This window comes from Mandrillus leucophaeus, unplaced genomic scaffold (genome assembly GCF_000951045.1).
Source record: "Mandrillus leucophaeus isolate KB7577 unplaced genomic scaffold, Mleu.le_1.0 Scaffold118, whole genome shotgun sequence".
Lineage (NCBI taxonomy): Eukaryota > Metazoa > Chordata > Mammalia > Primates > Cercopithecidae > Mandrillus > Mandrillus leucophaeus.
In genome coordinates, this window is record NW_012100098.1 from 935,450 (window position 1) to 950,905 (window position 15,456).

A 15,456-nucleotide genomic window follows, 5' to 3' on the forward strand; every position below is an offset into this window, starting at 1 on the left:
ATTCTCTCTAATTTTGGAGACAATTATTTGCTCAAAGAGCCACCTGCCACTCTCTCGGTGCCTCCAGCCTCTCTCCACCCCCGCCAACCCTGCCCACATAGCACCTGGATTCTGCTGCCTCGAACATGGATTGCTCAGGCCCTCCCTGGCTCAGCAGCCCTCAATGGATCCCCATCACTCGCCCCATCTATGCACAGCCTGGCATCTAGAGTCCCCCACCCAAAGTTGTCCTTTATTCATAATTGCTCCAGCCTGGTGGATCTTTTTCTCACAAATGACCTGCTTCCTGCCACCCAGGGCAGTTTTCTTCATTCCTCTATGCCCATGCCTGTCCATCCAAGCCTTCTTCCTTTAAGAGACTGGGATCCAAACTCCGTCCTCCAGGCAGCCCTTGAGGGTTTAGTGTCCCCACATCTATGCATTCCCATATCCACTCGCCCAGCAACTACCCTCTTATATTGTATTCAGTTTTCTTGCCCTGCTCTTGGAGGCCTTCTCCCCAGACTTATCAGACCCAAGAGTGCTGAAAGGAAAGAACAAGATACAAATTAGAGCCGTGGACTCACACACAAATGTGTCAAACTGGTCATCATCACAGACACAGAAACAACAATACAAAGAAAACTACAAATTATACATGTAAACCAAATAAAACATGTGGCAATAAAACCAAGAGCCACACAAATGTAATGTAACAAGCCATTTAATTTGTTCTTGAATGTCCAAGCCAGATGTTCCTGGTATCTTGGGGGTTTGATCCTCTGATATGACACATTCCCCTGACAGTTTCACAGATGGGTATAACTGGTCCAGAGATGTCCACGCCTGCCCAAACATTGCTCAGAATTCAATTCTCGTGTGGAAAGCTGGACCCCCTCCCATGGAGGGCATGAAAGAAAGACAGAGTCAGATGGGCAGCTCACATCCTGCCTCCTCACCAGGCCAGAGGGCTCCCCAAGCAGGGGTGCTGTCTCCTCCCACCCCTAAATCTTCCCAGGTCTCAGTTAAAGCAGGACTAGGGGGAGTGGGGGTTTTTGTCCCCCTGGTGAGCTGTGGCCCTGTCCTGATTTCCTTCAGTCTCCCCGTTTTTCCCTCCAGAAAAACACAGGCACCTCAGGAGCCCCACCTAGGCCCTCCCTTCCTGTGGGAGGTCCCCAACTCTCCTTCCTTCTGTATCAATGGCCTCATCAAAAACACTGGGTGTCTCATGCCTAATGGCCAGTGTCTGATTAACTAATTCATGCTAAGGTGTTAACCACTTGTTAATAGCTTGATGAACTGCTTCTCCCAGGGGTGCTGGCATTTGGAGGGACCAAGAGACTAAGTCCTTTGAGGGCAGGAAACATTTTATGGCCCCTCAGCACTTGGTAGGTGCTCAATAAATATTTGATGAAAGGGTCAATTCCAAAAGATCTGCTATAATGTTTGTAAAGTTCCTCCTACTGAGTTTTGTACTTGACTAGCACTTATTAGACGGTGGCTGTTATTTTTATTTATTTATTTATTTATTGTTTTTCAAGATGAAATCTCACTCTGTCGTCCAGGCTAGAGTGCAGTAGTTAGATCTCGGCTCACTGCAAGCTCCACCTCCTGGGTTCACGCCACTCTCCTGCCTCAGCCTTCCGAGTAGCTGGGACTACAGGCACAAGCCACCATGCCCGGCTATTTCTTTTTTTGTATTTTTAGTAGAGATGGGGTTTCGCCATGTTGGCCAGGCTGGTCTTGAACTCCTGACCTCAAGTGATCCTCCTGCCTTGGCCTCCCAAAGTGCTGAGATTATAGGCTGAGCCACCACACCCGGCCTACTATTTTTATTTTTAACTGTGAATTTTCCAATATCAAGGAGGGTCTGAGTCGACAGATTCTTTGAGCCTGGGGCCTGTGGGAACCCCACTCCCTCCCTTTTCTCCAACATCGGATGACACTGCATGGGAATGTGCTGGTCCAGAGGAGAGAAATGAGAGAGGGGAGGACAGGCCAATTCCCCAATTCTACTGAGCTCTCTGCTTTAGTTGCTGATACCATTTATTATGTATTTTATAAAGTAGGCACTTTCTATGGATTAATATGTGTCATCATCACAACTATCCCACCAGGAGTTTATTTCCCGTTTACAGCTGGGGAAGTTGAGGCTTAGAGAGACCAAGCAAACTGTGCTGCTGAGTGGCAGCATGGAATTCAGATTCCTGCAGCCTGGTATCCAACCTGGTGCCACTCCAGGTGGACACACAGCTAGAAGTCCCCTAAAGATGCCCTGACTCTGCTCTGTTTTGTTGCTTCTCCAACAAGGGGCTATTCATTGGTTCTCCTGTACCTGGGAGTGGGTGTTTAGAGGCTGGTCCTGGGCTCTCAGGGAAGGCACAGAGGGACGAATTGACTGTGGACATGGGACCCTCCCCAGGACCCAGGACCCAGGACCCAGGCCCTAGGAAACAGCAACCTGCACATGGGTGTCAATGGACAGAGGAGTTGGGACGCTGGGGAGGGGTGACTGCAAAATCCAGTGTTTTAAGCAGGAGTTCGGAAGAGCAGTGGGATTGGGGTCAGAGGAGATCGGGAGAGAAGGGGTTCCAGGCTGAGTAAGAATAACTTGGCAAAATTTTGGAGGTAGTTGAAGGTGGGGCCAGTGGGCGAGATGTCCTTGGCCAGGGCAGGGAGCATCGAAGAAGGAGGTTGTGGGATGGGTCAGGTTGGCTGCAGCAGCAGCAGGGACACTGAAGGCTTGGCTAGGGCTCTGCCATGCATGTCGAGAAATGCAGCCAGCAGAGCCAGAGATGAAGGACCACACGCAAGAGCTCTAGAAAACCTTCAAGTCTTCAGTGCACACCGCCAACTCCTGTGTCCCCCGTGCTGAGCATGGTGCCAGCATAGAGCAGGCATTCAGTAGAAGTCCACTGAAGGAAGAAAGGAAGGGTGGGAGGGAGGCAGGAATTCTAGAACCAAACTGGAGTCCACTTGCCCGGCCCAGGAAGACACTGGCCATTAGGCATGAGACATCCAGTGTTGTTGATATCTACACAGAGGTTTGCAGCAGTGGAAAGGAAGGCGTTTATTTGCAGGGCTCCAAGCAAGAACCACCAGGCAGCTAATGCTGAAGTCTCAACCTCCCCGATGGCTTGAAGATCAGAGGCTTTAAAGGCGGAGTAAATATCAGCAGAGCAGAAGTTGCAGGCAAAACTCAATACATGAAGGCTACACATTGACTTTGGCCTAAAAGGGCAGGATGTCTTTTTTTTAATTTCTTCTAAAAAAGAAATAGGATACCTGTACAGAACATGCAGCTTTGTTCCATATGTACACGTGTGCCATGGTGGTTTGCTGCACCTATTGACCCATCCTCTAAGTTCCCTCCCCTCACCCCTCATCCCCCAACAGGCCTGGTGTGTGTTGTTCCCCTTTCTGTGTCCATGTGTTCTCAATGTTCAACTCCCACTTATGAGTGAGGACATGCGGTGTTTGGTCAGGATGTTTTTAAGTGGGAGCTTACAGGTCAGGTCATAAATAGATTCAAAGATTTTCCGATTTGCAATTTGTTAAGGAAGAGAAACTTTGTTTAAAAATTTGGGGCCAGCAGAACAGAATGTTAGCTCTGGTTTGTGGGTGTGACATTCTCCAGTTCCCTTGGGAAGAAATTTAGAACAAAGAGTGGTGGTCAGAGCTTAGTGCCCGGTGTCCCTTTATCTGAGGTCTATATGCCCAGGCATCCCTTTTTGGTGGGGTTTAGGTTTCTGACAAACAACTCAGGGACATGTGTTAAGATGCTATCTTTAGTTTCTATAAGGGAACCAAACATCCCACGATTCTAGCTTTCGTGGCTGTTGTTTTGGGCTACTGTTACTTTCTTGCTTATCAAGTTGCTTATTTATTTCGCAGGCTAACAAGGTGCCCAGAATTTCCCCTGAAGGAACTCAAGATTTTCCTTTATTTCCATGCTTGAGGGGACCTGCAGGCCCCTAAGAGGGGGTCCCTGCTCCATCTCAGAGTACACTACGTGGTCTCTAATCTGGAGAAGACTCTACTAGCCTTACAAAGAAAAACTAAGATGACATGTGACATGGCTTCAGAGGAGCCCCATGGAAGCTGTCACAGAGTTGCAGCCCCTCCAGCACGTGCTAAGGATGTGTTCAAAGCGAAGGGAGGTGAAGAGAGCTCAGACCTGGCCAGTGTGGGTGCAGGAAGACCTCCTGGAGGAGAGTAGGATAGGGAAGTGACAGAACAAGAGATGGCGAAAGGCTGAGAGGGAAGAACGGAGGGAAGATGGATGGGAGGGATGAGGAGGGATAGAGAGGGATGAGGAGGGAAGGTGAGAAAGACAGAAGGGAAGGATAGAAAAATTCTGGTGGTTTTAGTAAGAATGAAGAAGACAAAATGGCAGGGGCAAGAGTAGAGGAAGGAATGCAGAGGAGTGGGAGGGACTGGAGTCCAGGCTCTTCCCCTAAACAACGTGAGAGAGAGCCCCAAACCAGCCTGTCTCCAGATTTTCTTCCCTCCAGTGCCCCACCCAGCCAAGAGCTGCAGCTCACCCATGGGGCTCCAGCAGGGATCTCTGGGCAAGGGTGATCTTCAGGGACAGAGCTGCCTTGGGTTGAATAGGGCCACAGTGGCAATGGAGATCATGGGAGTAGCTGGGGCCCATCATGGGAGCCAGTGGCTAGGATGCAGGGCCTGCAGCATCTCTGGGGCTGGCATCAAAGAACTCTTTGGAGTAGAATGACATCGTGCTTACTGGGTCACCCCCATTGGGTCTTTCTGGCCTGAGCTTGCCTGGAGGCTTGCACTCCTGTGGAGGGCTCAGCCAGCCTTGTTCTTGGCCCACTTGGGCCTGGAGAGATGCAATAGGAGTTAAGTTTCATGTTGATAACAGCTTCTTTATTTGAACTCTAAATAGATGATTGCTGTCCTCAAGTTGTTCCTAGTCTTATTAGCAGATACACACTGGAGGAGAGACAGAAATGATGAAACGGACCACCCGGGAATCTCCGTAACCCTCCAGGCCATGGGCCAGCCTCTCTCTTTGTCTTCTCTGTACCTCCTTCCAGTCGAGTCCCCGAATTTCTCAGCCACCTGCCCCAACTCCATCCTCCTTTTCTCCTCGTCATTTTCTCCAGTGTTTGAAGCCTCCAGCCTGCTTTATTATGGGTGTTTGAGAGGGGTGAAGTGAGGATAGTGCCCATGGTTGGCTCTGGCCTGGGCTGCTCCTATCCCATGCTGGGGAGAGTGTCACTCTACCTCCTAATAGCCCGTAAGTGAGAGCAGCTGCTCTCTATGGGTTATATTTCCAGGAGGCCTGGGGAGAGGTGATGCCTGAATGATCTGTCCCTTTCCAGGAAGGAGGAGAACAGCAGTTGGAGGCCCTGGTACTATACCCAGTGTCCTGAACTGTCCAGGAAAGTCCATCCTGTCTTCATCTGCTGTATCCCCAGGAGGAAGCCAACAACCCAGAGAAGATTAATCAGGATAGGGATGGCGCAGTGCCAGTGACATCCCCCTGGAGAGGCTGGGGCCTGGGGCAAATTACTCTAACAGCAGGTTAATTAGATAAGACCCAAATTACATGAGCAAAGCTTGCAAGCCCAGCAATTTGAAGGTTAAATGTTGTTTCAGAGGTGGGGAGGGCTTGATCTCTAGCTCAGCATAGAGAAAATGACTTCTTGCTCCCAGGCAAGCCAAACCCACGAATTAAGCTCTTGACTGCCCATCCACAAGCCCCAGTGCCAAGCACATATAAAGGCACCTGCCAGTCCTCACTACAACTAGCAGAACCTTTTGGGATTTTGCCTTCCTCCCTCCTGCATCTGAGCTTTGTCTCCAACAGCAACATGAGCCGCCAATTCACCTGCAAGTCAGGAGCTGCTGCCAAGGGGGGCTTCAGCGGTTGCTCGGCTGTGCTCTCGGGGGGCAGCTCATCCTCCTTCCGGGCAGGGAGCAAAGGGCTCAGTGGGGGCTTTGGCAGTCGGAGCCTCTACAACCTGGGGGGAGCCCGGAGCATCTCCCTCAATGTGGCCAGTGGCAGCGGGAAGAGTGGAGGCTATGGATTTGGCCGGGGCCGGGCCAGCGGCTTTGCTGGCAGCATGTTTGGCAGTGTGGCCCTGGGGCCTGTGTGCCCAACTGTATGCCCACCTGGAGGCATCCACCAGGTTACCGTCAACGAGAGCCTCCTGGCCCCCCTCAACGTGGAGCTGGACCCCGAGATCCAGAAAGTGCGTGCCCAGGAGCGAGAGCAGATTAAGGCTCTGAACAACAAGTTCGCCTCCTTCATCGACAAGGTGGGTCTTCCGGGACCTGGGGAACCTGTGAACAGCCTTCCTCTTCTCTTCTTGGAACATAAGGTTTTGTTACAGAAGGAGAGATTGAGGTTAAGTGTGAGGAGGCCTTTACTGTGGACAAGGTAGGCACAACCCATCAACAGGGTGACCTGTATAAGGTTCTCCGTGTTGTCTTTCCAGAGAGAAAACAGAGGCAGGTCAGTTTCTACTGGCAGAGGCTTCTCAGGGCTCCCAGCGAGAGATGTGGTCCTTCCTCTTGAGGGCTAGCTTGGTGCCATTGCTGGGCCTGCAGGCCGTGTGCAGAAAAGGCCTGTGAGAGACAGTCTCACCCAGAGTAAGCAGGGAAGCCTGTGCTCCCCTGGCAGGCTGTCCTGCCCACTAGTCACTTGCCCAGCGGATCAGGAGCAGCAGGAAGGGGCCACTTCAAGCCCTCTGATTCACCGATGTCTGCTGTGGGCATTTGCTCCAGTCAGTTGAAGACTTTCTTGAGAGGCAGAAGAGGGTACTGGGGAAGGGGACTCCACAGTGCTCTTGCATCACCGCTGGCCAGCTGCGTGGCTCTGGGAAGGTTATTTACCTGTCTGTGTCTCCATCTCCTCATCTCTAAAATGGGGATAATAACCCCTGTCTTGGGGTTGTTGTCAAGCTTATAAAAGAAAATGCAGGTGAAGATCTTGTCACAAGCCTGACACACACTAAGTACTACAAAAATGATTGTGATTGTGACTTTCATTTCTTATCTCCAGAAGGTGGGGAAGGGATGCTCTGGGGAGGAATCAAAGGTGTCTAGAGACCTGAAGAGATAACACAGTCCAGATAGGCCCCTGACTTCTGGCAGAGAATAAATAATTATCCCTATTGTATGAGTCACTGAAGGCATGTAGGTAAATGGCATTCCCAAGGTCATTTGGGGAAAGGGAAGAGTGAGGCTGGACCCTCAACCTTTTGCCTCCAGACCCAGAGGAGGAGACTGGAGGGGTGTGTTGGCTCTGTGACAGTCAGGCACTAAGGACTGGTCAACCCGGGACAAAGCCTACGGGTGAGATGGTCATGTGGCCATCAGAGCTTAGCTAGCTCCTGCAGCTCACACTTCCTGCCTGGAGGAGTCCCTGCTGCCCTCGGCTCAGCCTCAGGGGCTAGGACTGGCTCTGTGGCTTCTTATTCTTCTAAGCCTTTTCATATCTGCAAGATCAAAGTGTTCTGAGTTGGGGTCTGGGGGATGGGAGTGGACTGATTCTTGGCTCAGGTGGTCAAAATCTTGAGGGATAAAGTCTGGAGACATGGGAAGAAAGATGAACATGAGGACAGTCACATCTTGTTTATAAAGATGGTCTGCCCAGAGGGCGGGGAAGGAGGCTGAAAGGCTTGGACAGTTCCCAAATAATTTCAGTCTCCAGAGCTCAGTCCCTTAACCTCAGGCAGCCAGAGAAGACGGGTAAATCCTTTTGGCATCCAGATGTGTTCAGTAGTGCAGGTGTGTATTGTGGTGTCTCGGATGCAGGGTTTACTCTGTGGTTAATGCTCAGCTTTGTAGATCACATGAAAACTCAGGACTGATTAAACCAGACCAAATGCTGGATGATGAGCTAGAGACAATTTTTCAGGGAATAATTCCATCTCGACACCGATTCTTAGATAGTTTTCCCATGTCTTGTGTCTCTGATTTGGAGGAAGACAACCTTATTCAAGCAGTAGCTGTGCTCATGTAGATTAAGGGAAGTCACATTTTAAAAACTGTGCTCCCCATCCCCAAAAACCAAACAAGAGATGTGTATGGACAACTCCTTCTGGTCGGTTTCCTGGCTCAGCGAGGGGCTGCAATGGGATCAGGAGCTCCATCTGTCCATCGTGTTCCATGTGCCATGCTTGTTGTAGAGATCATTCTGGGGAGCAGGACCAAGGAGGGAGAGGACAGGCTATCAGCAGAGATGAAGCTGGTGCCTGCTCCAGGCATTTAAAATCCCTAGAAGCCCTTGGCCCAAGCCTTAGTGAGCTCTGATATGCCCTGAAATGAAGAGCAGACTTTGTTCTTCAGGATGGTCAACCTGTCCAAAATGATGGACCCATCCTGGCTTCTCTGCTGGTATTTTCAATCACAGCCATGCCCTGAGTTAGTGCGGCCATGGTGGGCACTGGGTGATTGGATGCACTGATTACAGGGACACATGTCTAGGTTCAGTTCCGGGCTCCACTGCTTCTTAAACTGTTGAGCCTTGGAAAGAAGCTAAGTTGCTTTGCATCTCAGTTTTTTCTCCGCGGCAGAGAGTAATGATTTGCCCACCTCCTTCAGCTCTAGTGAGGAGAAAATGCAGATAGAGGCTTTGCACAATGCCCTGTGAGAGACACGTGTGACTATTACCACAGGGGTTCAGCAGTTTCCGGGATTTGGGTTCCAGGTCCGGTTCCTGGAGCAGCAGAACCAGGTGCTGGAGACTAAGTGGGAGCTGCTGCAGCAGCTGGACCTGAACAACTGCAAGAACAATCTAGAGCCCATTCTCGAGGGCTACATCAGCAACCTGCGGAAGCAGCTGGAGACGCTGTCCGGGGACAGGGTGAGGCTGGACTCAGAGCTGAGGAATGTGCGGGACGTAGTGGAGGACTACAAGAAGAGGTGAGCAGGAGGAGACCCCCTGTAACTGGACAACTGCTGCTGTCCCTCTGAGGGACCCCTGGCGGTCACCCCAGCTTAAACATTTTGGAGGTCGGTGGGGGGCATTGTTCTTGGTCATACCAAGCAGAATCACCCCAACAAAACTCCGGAACTTGCTCTCTGCTCCTCCAGCCTCTGGCCTGACTCTTAGGACAAATGCCCAGTGAGCTGGGCAGTGGGCAGAGGGTTATCTCCGGCTCTGGGTTTAGGGACTGTTTGGGGAAACCATTCACGTTCTCCTCCCATGTAAGAGGAGGGTTAAGTGCATCTGGCTGCAAGACTGCTCTCAGGGGTAACTGAGAAAATGCAGGTTAAGCACTTTGTCATTTGCAAAGCTGTACTCAAATTTGGGGAGGGCAGTTCACATCTTGCTTCCTCTGAGAGTCCCACAGGGCATTCGCTCCATGTGCTCCTTCCTCATTTGCCAAGTTGGATCTTCAACAGTCTCATTCTTCCAAACTGGTTAGCATGTTCTCTCCTCCAGGAAGCCTTCCCCAACTCACCCCTGCCCAGTACTCTGCGGCCCCCAGCACCTGTATCTTCTGATGGACATGCTGCTCCTTGCTCAAACTCTGCCCTGTGCAAGCAAAGGCTTTCAGTGAGAGATATTAACCAACGGTCCCTCGCATTCCCACAGGTATGAGGAGGAAATCAACAAGCGGACAGCAGCGGAGAACGAGTTTGTGCTGCTTAAGAAGGTGAGAGGAAGGCAGGCCCTGAATCCTGGGGGCTGGCCTGGGACCTGGAGGAACGGAGCCTGCTAAGGTGCTCTGTTAGCCCCTCTCGAGGTAAACTGATTCAGGAAGAGTGAGGTGAAGGCAGAGAAAAGCTTGACGAAAGACTATCCAGAAAAAAGAATGAAAAGACAGGGAGAGTGCTGGTGAGAGGACGCCTGACTGCATGTCCAACGGGGCTGTGGTTCGAACACGGAGAAGAATACGGAGGACAAGACTCAGGGGCTCCCCTGCAGCCCTGGGACCCGGCTCAGACACCACAGGCACTTCAGATTCCCAGAGTGGGGTGGGGTGGGGCTGGGCCTTTGCTCCTTTATCTCCTTTCCCAAGGCAAGGTGAAGAGAAGAGAGTGACTCCTTCCTCACGCGGGGAACCAGGCAGGGGCGCTGCTGTCTTCTTGGCTGTACCGGCAGTGACAGGGGATGGTGGGGGCATCTTTCAGGATGTGGATGCGGCTTACGCCAATAAGGTGGAGCTGCAGGCCAAGGTGGAATCCATGGACCAGGAGATCAAGTTCTTCAGGTGTCTCTTTGAAGCCGTAAGTCTGTCCGTCCACCCTGTTCATCTGGGGAAGGCTGGTGGGTTAAACTCTATTCTAGGGGCTGCGGGAGACATGGAGGCCCCAGCCCTCAGTGAGACCCCTCAGTTAGCCATCCATCTCCTGCATCAGCCTTGCAAGTCTCCTCAGTCTCCACCCTCTGAGTGGGAAGGGAATGGGCCAGGCCCTTGCTACACGGCAGTGGGAATCTGTCTGGGCCCAGCAGGGAACTTACTTTGCCACAAAGCAAACAACCCTGGAAGGCAACAGCCCTGGGTCACAGCCTCCAAAATGGCATCACCAGAATTTGCTCAACTTGTGTGGGGAAGGTGGTTGGCCTCTGACAGTGGTTGAGCTGAGAGACCTCCGTATGTCCCCTGCAGGAAATCACTCAGATCCAGTCCCATATCAGCGACATGTCCGTCATCCTGTCCATGGACAACAACCGGAACCTGGACCTGGACAGCATCATCGACGAGGTGCGCGCCCAGTATGAGGAGATCGCCTTGAAGAGCAAGGCCGAGGCTGAGGCCCTGTACCAGACCAAGGTGAGCTGGGCTGAGGCAGGGCCAGGGAGGGTGATGCCAGCAGGCAGCAGACGGGGACAGATCGTGCCCAGAATAGAGGCAGTGTCCCGGTAAGTGTCTGTTGTGTTCTGACCCCGAGATACATGCACTCCCACGACACGTTCATGACTCTGCGCTTTGGGGTCCCCAGTTCCAGGAGCTACAGCTGGCAGCTGGCCGTCATGGGGACGACCTCAAAAACACCAAGAATGAAATCTCGGAGCTCACTCGGCTCATCCAGAGAATCCGCTCAGAGATCGAGAACGTGAAGAAGCAGGTGAGAGCACCTTGGCCTTGGCCTGTGGTCAAGTGCAGGGGAGCATGAGTGGAGGGGAGATGAGCTGCTGAGAACATCAGTTTCCCAGATCGCTGCCTGGGAGAAGAGAGGAGGCCAGTGAGGTCGCTGCCTCAAACACCCGGAGCAGGACGTCCCTGGGGGCTACTGATCTCTGACTCACTCCAAGGACCTCGGCCTCGAAGCCCCTCCTTAGGAAGCCTCCTCGGCACTGGGCTAGGACCTCCCCCGAGCGATGTGCCTTCCTTGCACCTGTGCTTCCCTGTACTTGTCACACTTCCTGTTATTACTGACACTGCCACTAGACTGAAAGGGGGCAGGGAGGTGGCTGCTTTGTGCCCTGTTTCCCCAGCATCTAGCACAGTGCCTGCCACATAGTCGCAGCTTGATAAACATCTGTGGAGTTAATGACTGAGATGGAGAAATGGGCTCAGGGAGCACCCATTAAGGCGCCTTGTTAAGGACTGGCTCCCAGGAGTACAGGATATAGCCTCGGCTTGTAGGTGAGGCACAAGATGTACATATATGATAACAATGGCAGCGGCACCTATTCTTCGATCACACTTCATCCTCACCAAGACCCTGAGAGGCAGCAGTTGCCCTCGCTGTTGTTACAGATGAGGAAACTGAGGCTAAGAGAGAATAAGGGGGTTACACAGCTGGTAAGTAGCAGAGCTGTGATCTGAATCAAGGTCTCCTGACTCCTAGTCCAGTGCTCCTTCTATTCTCTTGTGGGCTTTAACACTTAGCTGCTTCGTGACCTTGGACAGGTTACTTCTGCTCACTTCACAAGGTGTTGCAAGGACTAAATGAGCTAACTTATGTCAATGGTATGTACAGTATTGAGGTGGTGCTGGCATACACTAAGTGCTTGGCAAATAATAGTTGTTCCTGAGGTGTGCCCTTCCTTGTCCCCCTCACCTGTGGTGCCATGCTCCTGGGCAGCTGCTGCCCTTGCGTCTGCCACAGCATATTCAACCATCTCTCCTCCCAGACCTAAACAACTCAAGAGCATTACTGTCATTCATTTTGTGCCCTTGGTACAATATGGCTGAATAAATGTCTTTATGCTGAACTAAAGTGGCGCTCAGGAGGGCAGGGCTGCATGATTTCCGTCACCCACACATCCAACACAGGGAATGGGGCTAGAGCTAAGGAGGGACGTGCCAGCCCCAGAAGGGGCTCTGGCTGCAAAAGAAGTGTGGTGGTGTGTAGGGTGGAGATGGGCCTCTCTCTAAGGACCCAGAGGGATTTGGATGTGGATAGCCGCAGTGGCTCCTCCCAGTTTTTCGACCTCACCAATTCCTTCCTTAGGCTTCCAACCTGGAGACGGCCATTGCTGATGCTGAGCAGCGGGGAGACAATGCCCTGAAGGACGCCCGGGCCAAGTTGGACGAGCTGGAGGGCGCCCTGCACCAGGCCAAGGAGGAGCTGGCGCGGATGCTGCGCGAGTACCAGGAGCTCATGAGCCTGAAGCTGGCCCTGGACATGGAGATCGCCACCTACCGCAAACTGCTGGAGAGCGAGGAGTGCAGGTGGGTGGGGCGTGCCCAGGCAGGAGGACCCCAGGGGTTTGGGAAGACCCAAAGGAGAAACCCTAACACATCTCAATCCAGAAGACACGAGTTCTTGGGAAGTGGTGGGGTGATGAGGATAGAAATAATGATAGTAATTAATAATACTACCATGAGTGGACATGAGTATCCACCCATAATAGACTGTGAGAGCTTGTTTCATGGCAGGCACTGTGCTATGCGGAAAGCTACGAAGATTTGCTCATTCTTCCCAGGCATACTAGAAATATCCACCACCCTGCTCCCTGCAAAACCCCATTACTCTATTAGGCATTCTTGTTCTCTCTTCTTCATCTGTCCACGTGCAACATGGGCTTGTTGAGGGTGTGCTGGGGCCGCCACCCCAGCTTCCCCAGGGCTCTACAGGGATGGGCAGGCTGGTGTGTGGACCTGACACGTGGGAGGTAGGTACACTGCCCCCATGTGTGCACCTCTTGTAAACTATTGTCTAACTAGGGTTGTTGTCTGGTTACCCCAAAGATTCGGGGGTAGTCTCCAAAACTTCTCAGGCTCTATTTATATCAAAGAAATTTGGAATGTCAACAGGTGCCTGTTGGGTTCAAAACCCCACATCAGGCTGGGGATGGCAGTAGCTTTGAAGAGACTGTGAGCTGAATGACTTCTCTCTCTTATTTTATTTCTCTCCTTAACAGGATGTCAGGAGAATTTCCCTCCCCTGTCAGCATCTGTAAGTATTTGTATGCTTTGACCTAAAACTGTAAAATCTGCAGACTGGAAAGGACCTTATTTACACCCTGTGTGTGTAGATGAGGGATCTAAGAACCAGAGAGGGAAAAGCTTTGCCTGAGATCACAAAGCCAGATGGCAGAGCCATGGCCAGAATTGGCTTTCCTAACTCCCAGGCCAGGCCTCTTTCATTCTTATCTCTCCGACTTTCTGTTCCTAGGGGATGGCAGCAAGGGAAAGCTATTGTCATGGGAAAACAAGGGTCATGTTGCAGAAAAATGATGCATGGGTCTGTGTGAGGCTTAGGGGGTCAGGTTTGCAAACTGCAATCAGACCTGGGCTTGGGAAGTAGGGAGGGCTGAGGGAGTGAGAGAATGAGGGATCTCAGAGGTCAAGCTGGCAGTATCAGGTCACTACATTGCTTAGCGGGGCTAAAAGAGTTAAACCAGAGCTTGGAAAAGATGCCTGCTGTGGGACAGCTAGCAGGAGGGAAAGGTTGGAGGCTGGAAAGTTTAGCAAAAAGGCTAATAGAAAGGGCAGTGGGTGGGTGTCCAGGAGGACAGGTAGGCGTATTGGTACCTGGACCAAGGAGTTGGGCCACTGAGCATTAATGGGGCAAGACTCAGTCAGACTGGGTATAAGCTGAGCAAGCCAAGGTCAGAGCATGAGGGAAGCTGTCTTTGGTACATTCTCCCCAGGGGGAGGGAGTGGTGTGTGCCTCACCCCTCAATTCCTCCAAGAAGAGCCCTGTCTGCCCTGGGTAAAGGAGGCCTCCCCAGCTCTCTGTCTGAGTGGGTGTTGGCTTCGGCTCCTCCTGCAGCCATCATCAGCAGCACCAGCGGCGGCAGTGGCTATGGCTTCCGGCCCAGCACGGTCAGCGGCGGCTACGTGGCCAACAGCAGCGGCTGCATCTCTGGAGTGTGCAGCGTGAGAGGTGGGGAGGGCAGGAGCCGGGGCAGTGCCAGCGATTACAAAGACACCCTGGGGAAGGGTTCCAGCCTGAGTGCCCCTTCCAAGAAAGCCAGTCGGTAGAGAAGACTGCCCCGGGCCCCGCCTCATTCCATGACCTGGCTCTGGATCCCACACTGTACTTCCCACAGCCCACTCTTAGCTCCATCTCCACACTGCTGGTCCTGCTCCCATACACCTGGCACTGGCCTTGGCCACCCACTTCTCCAAGCCTGTGTCTTCCTGAGCCTGGGAAGGCCTGGATGACCAAACTTGGTGAAATTCCTCCCTGCACACACCGTATTCACTCCTTGGCCGCGGTCCCCCGGCTACACCACCAGCTCAGGTCCTGGCTCCCAGCTTTCCTCTTCTGCCCCGCCTCTGGCTCAGTTGCTAACTACTCTGCTGTGCTCCCTGGGCCTCTGCCCAAGGCCCTGCACACACTGAGGCCTAGCATAGCTCCTGCCTATGCTAGGAGCTGGTTCTATGTTCAAGAAAGGGAGGACTGAAGGACAATCAATCAAGAGTGGCCCAGTCCCCACCCCCACATCTAGCTCAGTCTCAGATCTGAGTGGGACCAAGTGCAATTCAAGGCCTTTTTCTCCACTTACCTGCACCCAGAAGCAGAGAAGAGCAGGACTGTTCACTTTTCCTTTATTCTTAACGGTCTTCCTCTGTTGCATCCTCAATAAACAGCACAATCTGATGGCTTGGTCTCTGAGTATTCAAAGTACACCCATGCACCTCAATTCACTCACATGAGCGCACACCATGTACATTCATGAATGCACGAAGCACAGACACACACACACAAGTACATCACTGTGTATTGCCCATGCAGCCTGTACATCTGTGTTAATTTTCAGGAGGCAAATGGGGTGTGGAGCAGGGTCTGGGAGGAGGAGCGGGGAGGGGGGAAAGGAGAAGCCCAGAAAGCATGTGCATGTATTGGCTGGAGGCTTCAGCAGATGGACATGCACAAACTGTCATGTTCCTGACATGACCTTGCCTCTTTCTGAGACTGCACCTTTCCTCATCGGAAGGTGGGCTTAGTGCACAGGTATTTGCATTTGTCCAGCCTTTCCTCACTGCTCAGAGGCCTGGCTTCCTGAGGGGGTCAGCAGGTAGGAGTCCCACACTCTGGGCCTCTCTGATGGAAAGATAAGTAACAAGTATTGGAAGCTGGGGCTGGAGTAGG

The 15,456-nt window shown here is 52.3% G+C and overlaps 1 protein-coding gene across 1 annotated transcript; it reads left to right on the plus strand.

Moving 5' to 3' along the window:
• The first annotated feature begins 5,755 nt into the window (after positions 1 to 5,755).
• On the plus strand, positions 5,756 to 14,962 carry KRT71 (keratin 71, type II). Its single transcript, XM_012002040.1, has 9 exons — positions 5,756 to 6,266; positions 8,663 to 8,877; positions 9,554 to 9,614; positions 10,093 to 10,188; positions 10,572 to 10,736; positions 10,906 to 11,031; positions 12,364 to 12,584; positions 13,277 to 13,311; positions 14,131 to 14,962. The coding sequence occupies exons 1-9, from the start codon at positions 5,820 to 5,822 to the stop codon at positions 14,340 to 14,342; spliced, it is 1,578 nt and encodes a 525-aa protein (XP_011857430.1). The 5' UTR covers positions 5,756 to 5,819; the 3' UTR covers positions 14,343 to 14,962.
• Positions 14,963 to 15,456: the final 494 nt, after the last annotated feature.

Excerpts from the sequence above, each read along its gene's own strand:
- KRT71 (XM_012002040.1), top strand. The coding sequence starts at position 5,820 with ATGAGCCGCCAATTCACCTGCAAGTCAGGAGCTGCTGCCAAGGGGGGC. Across the intron at positions 8,878-9,553 it reads GTGGAGGACTACAAGAAGAG|GTATGAGGAGGAAATCAACA; the intron begins GTGAGCAGGAGG and ends GCATTCCCACAG. Across the intron at positions 11,032-12,363 it reads TCGAGAACGTGAAGAAGCAG|GCTTCCAACCTGGAGACGGC; the intron begins GTGAGAGCACCT and ends TTCCTTCCTTAG.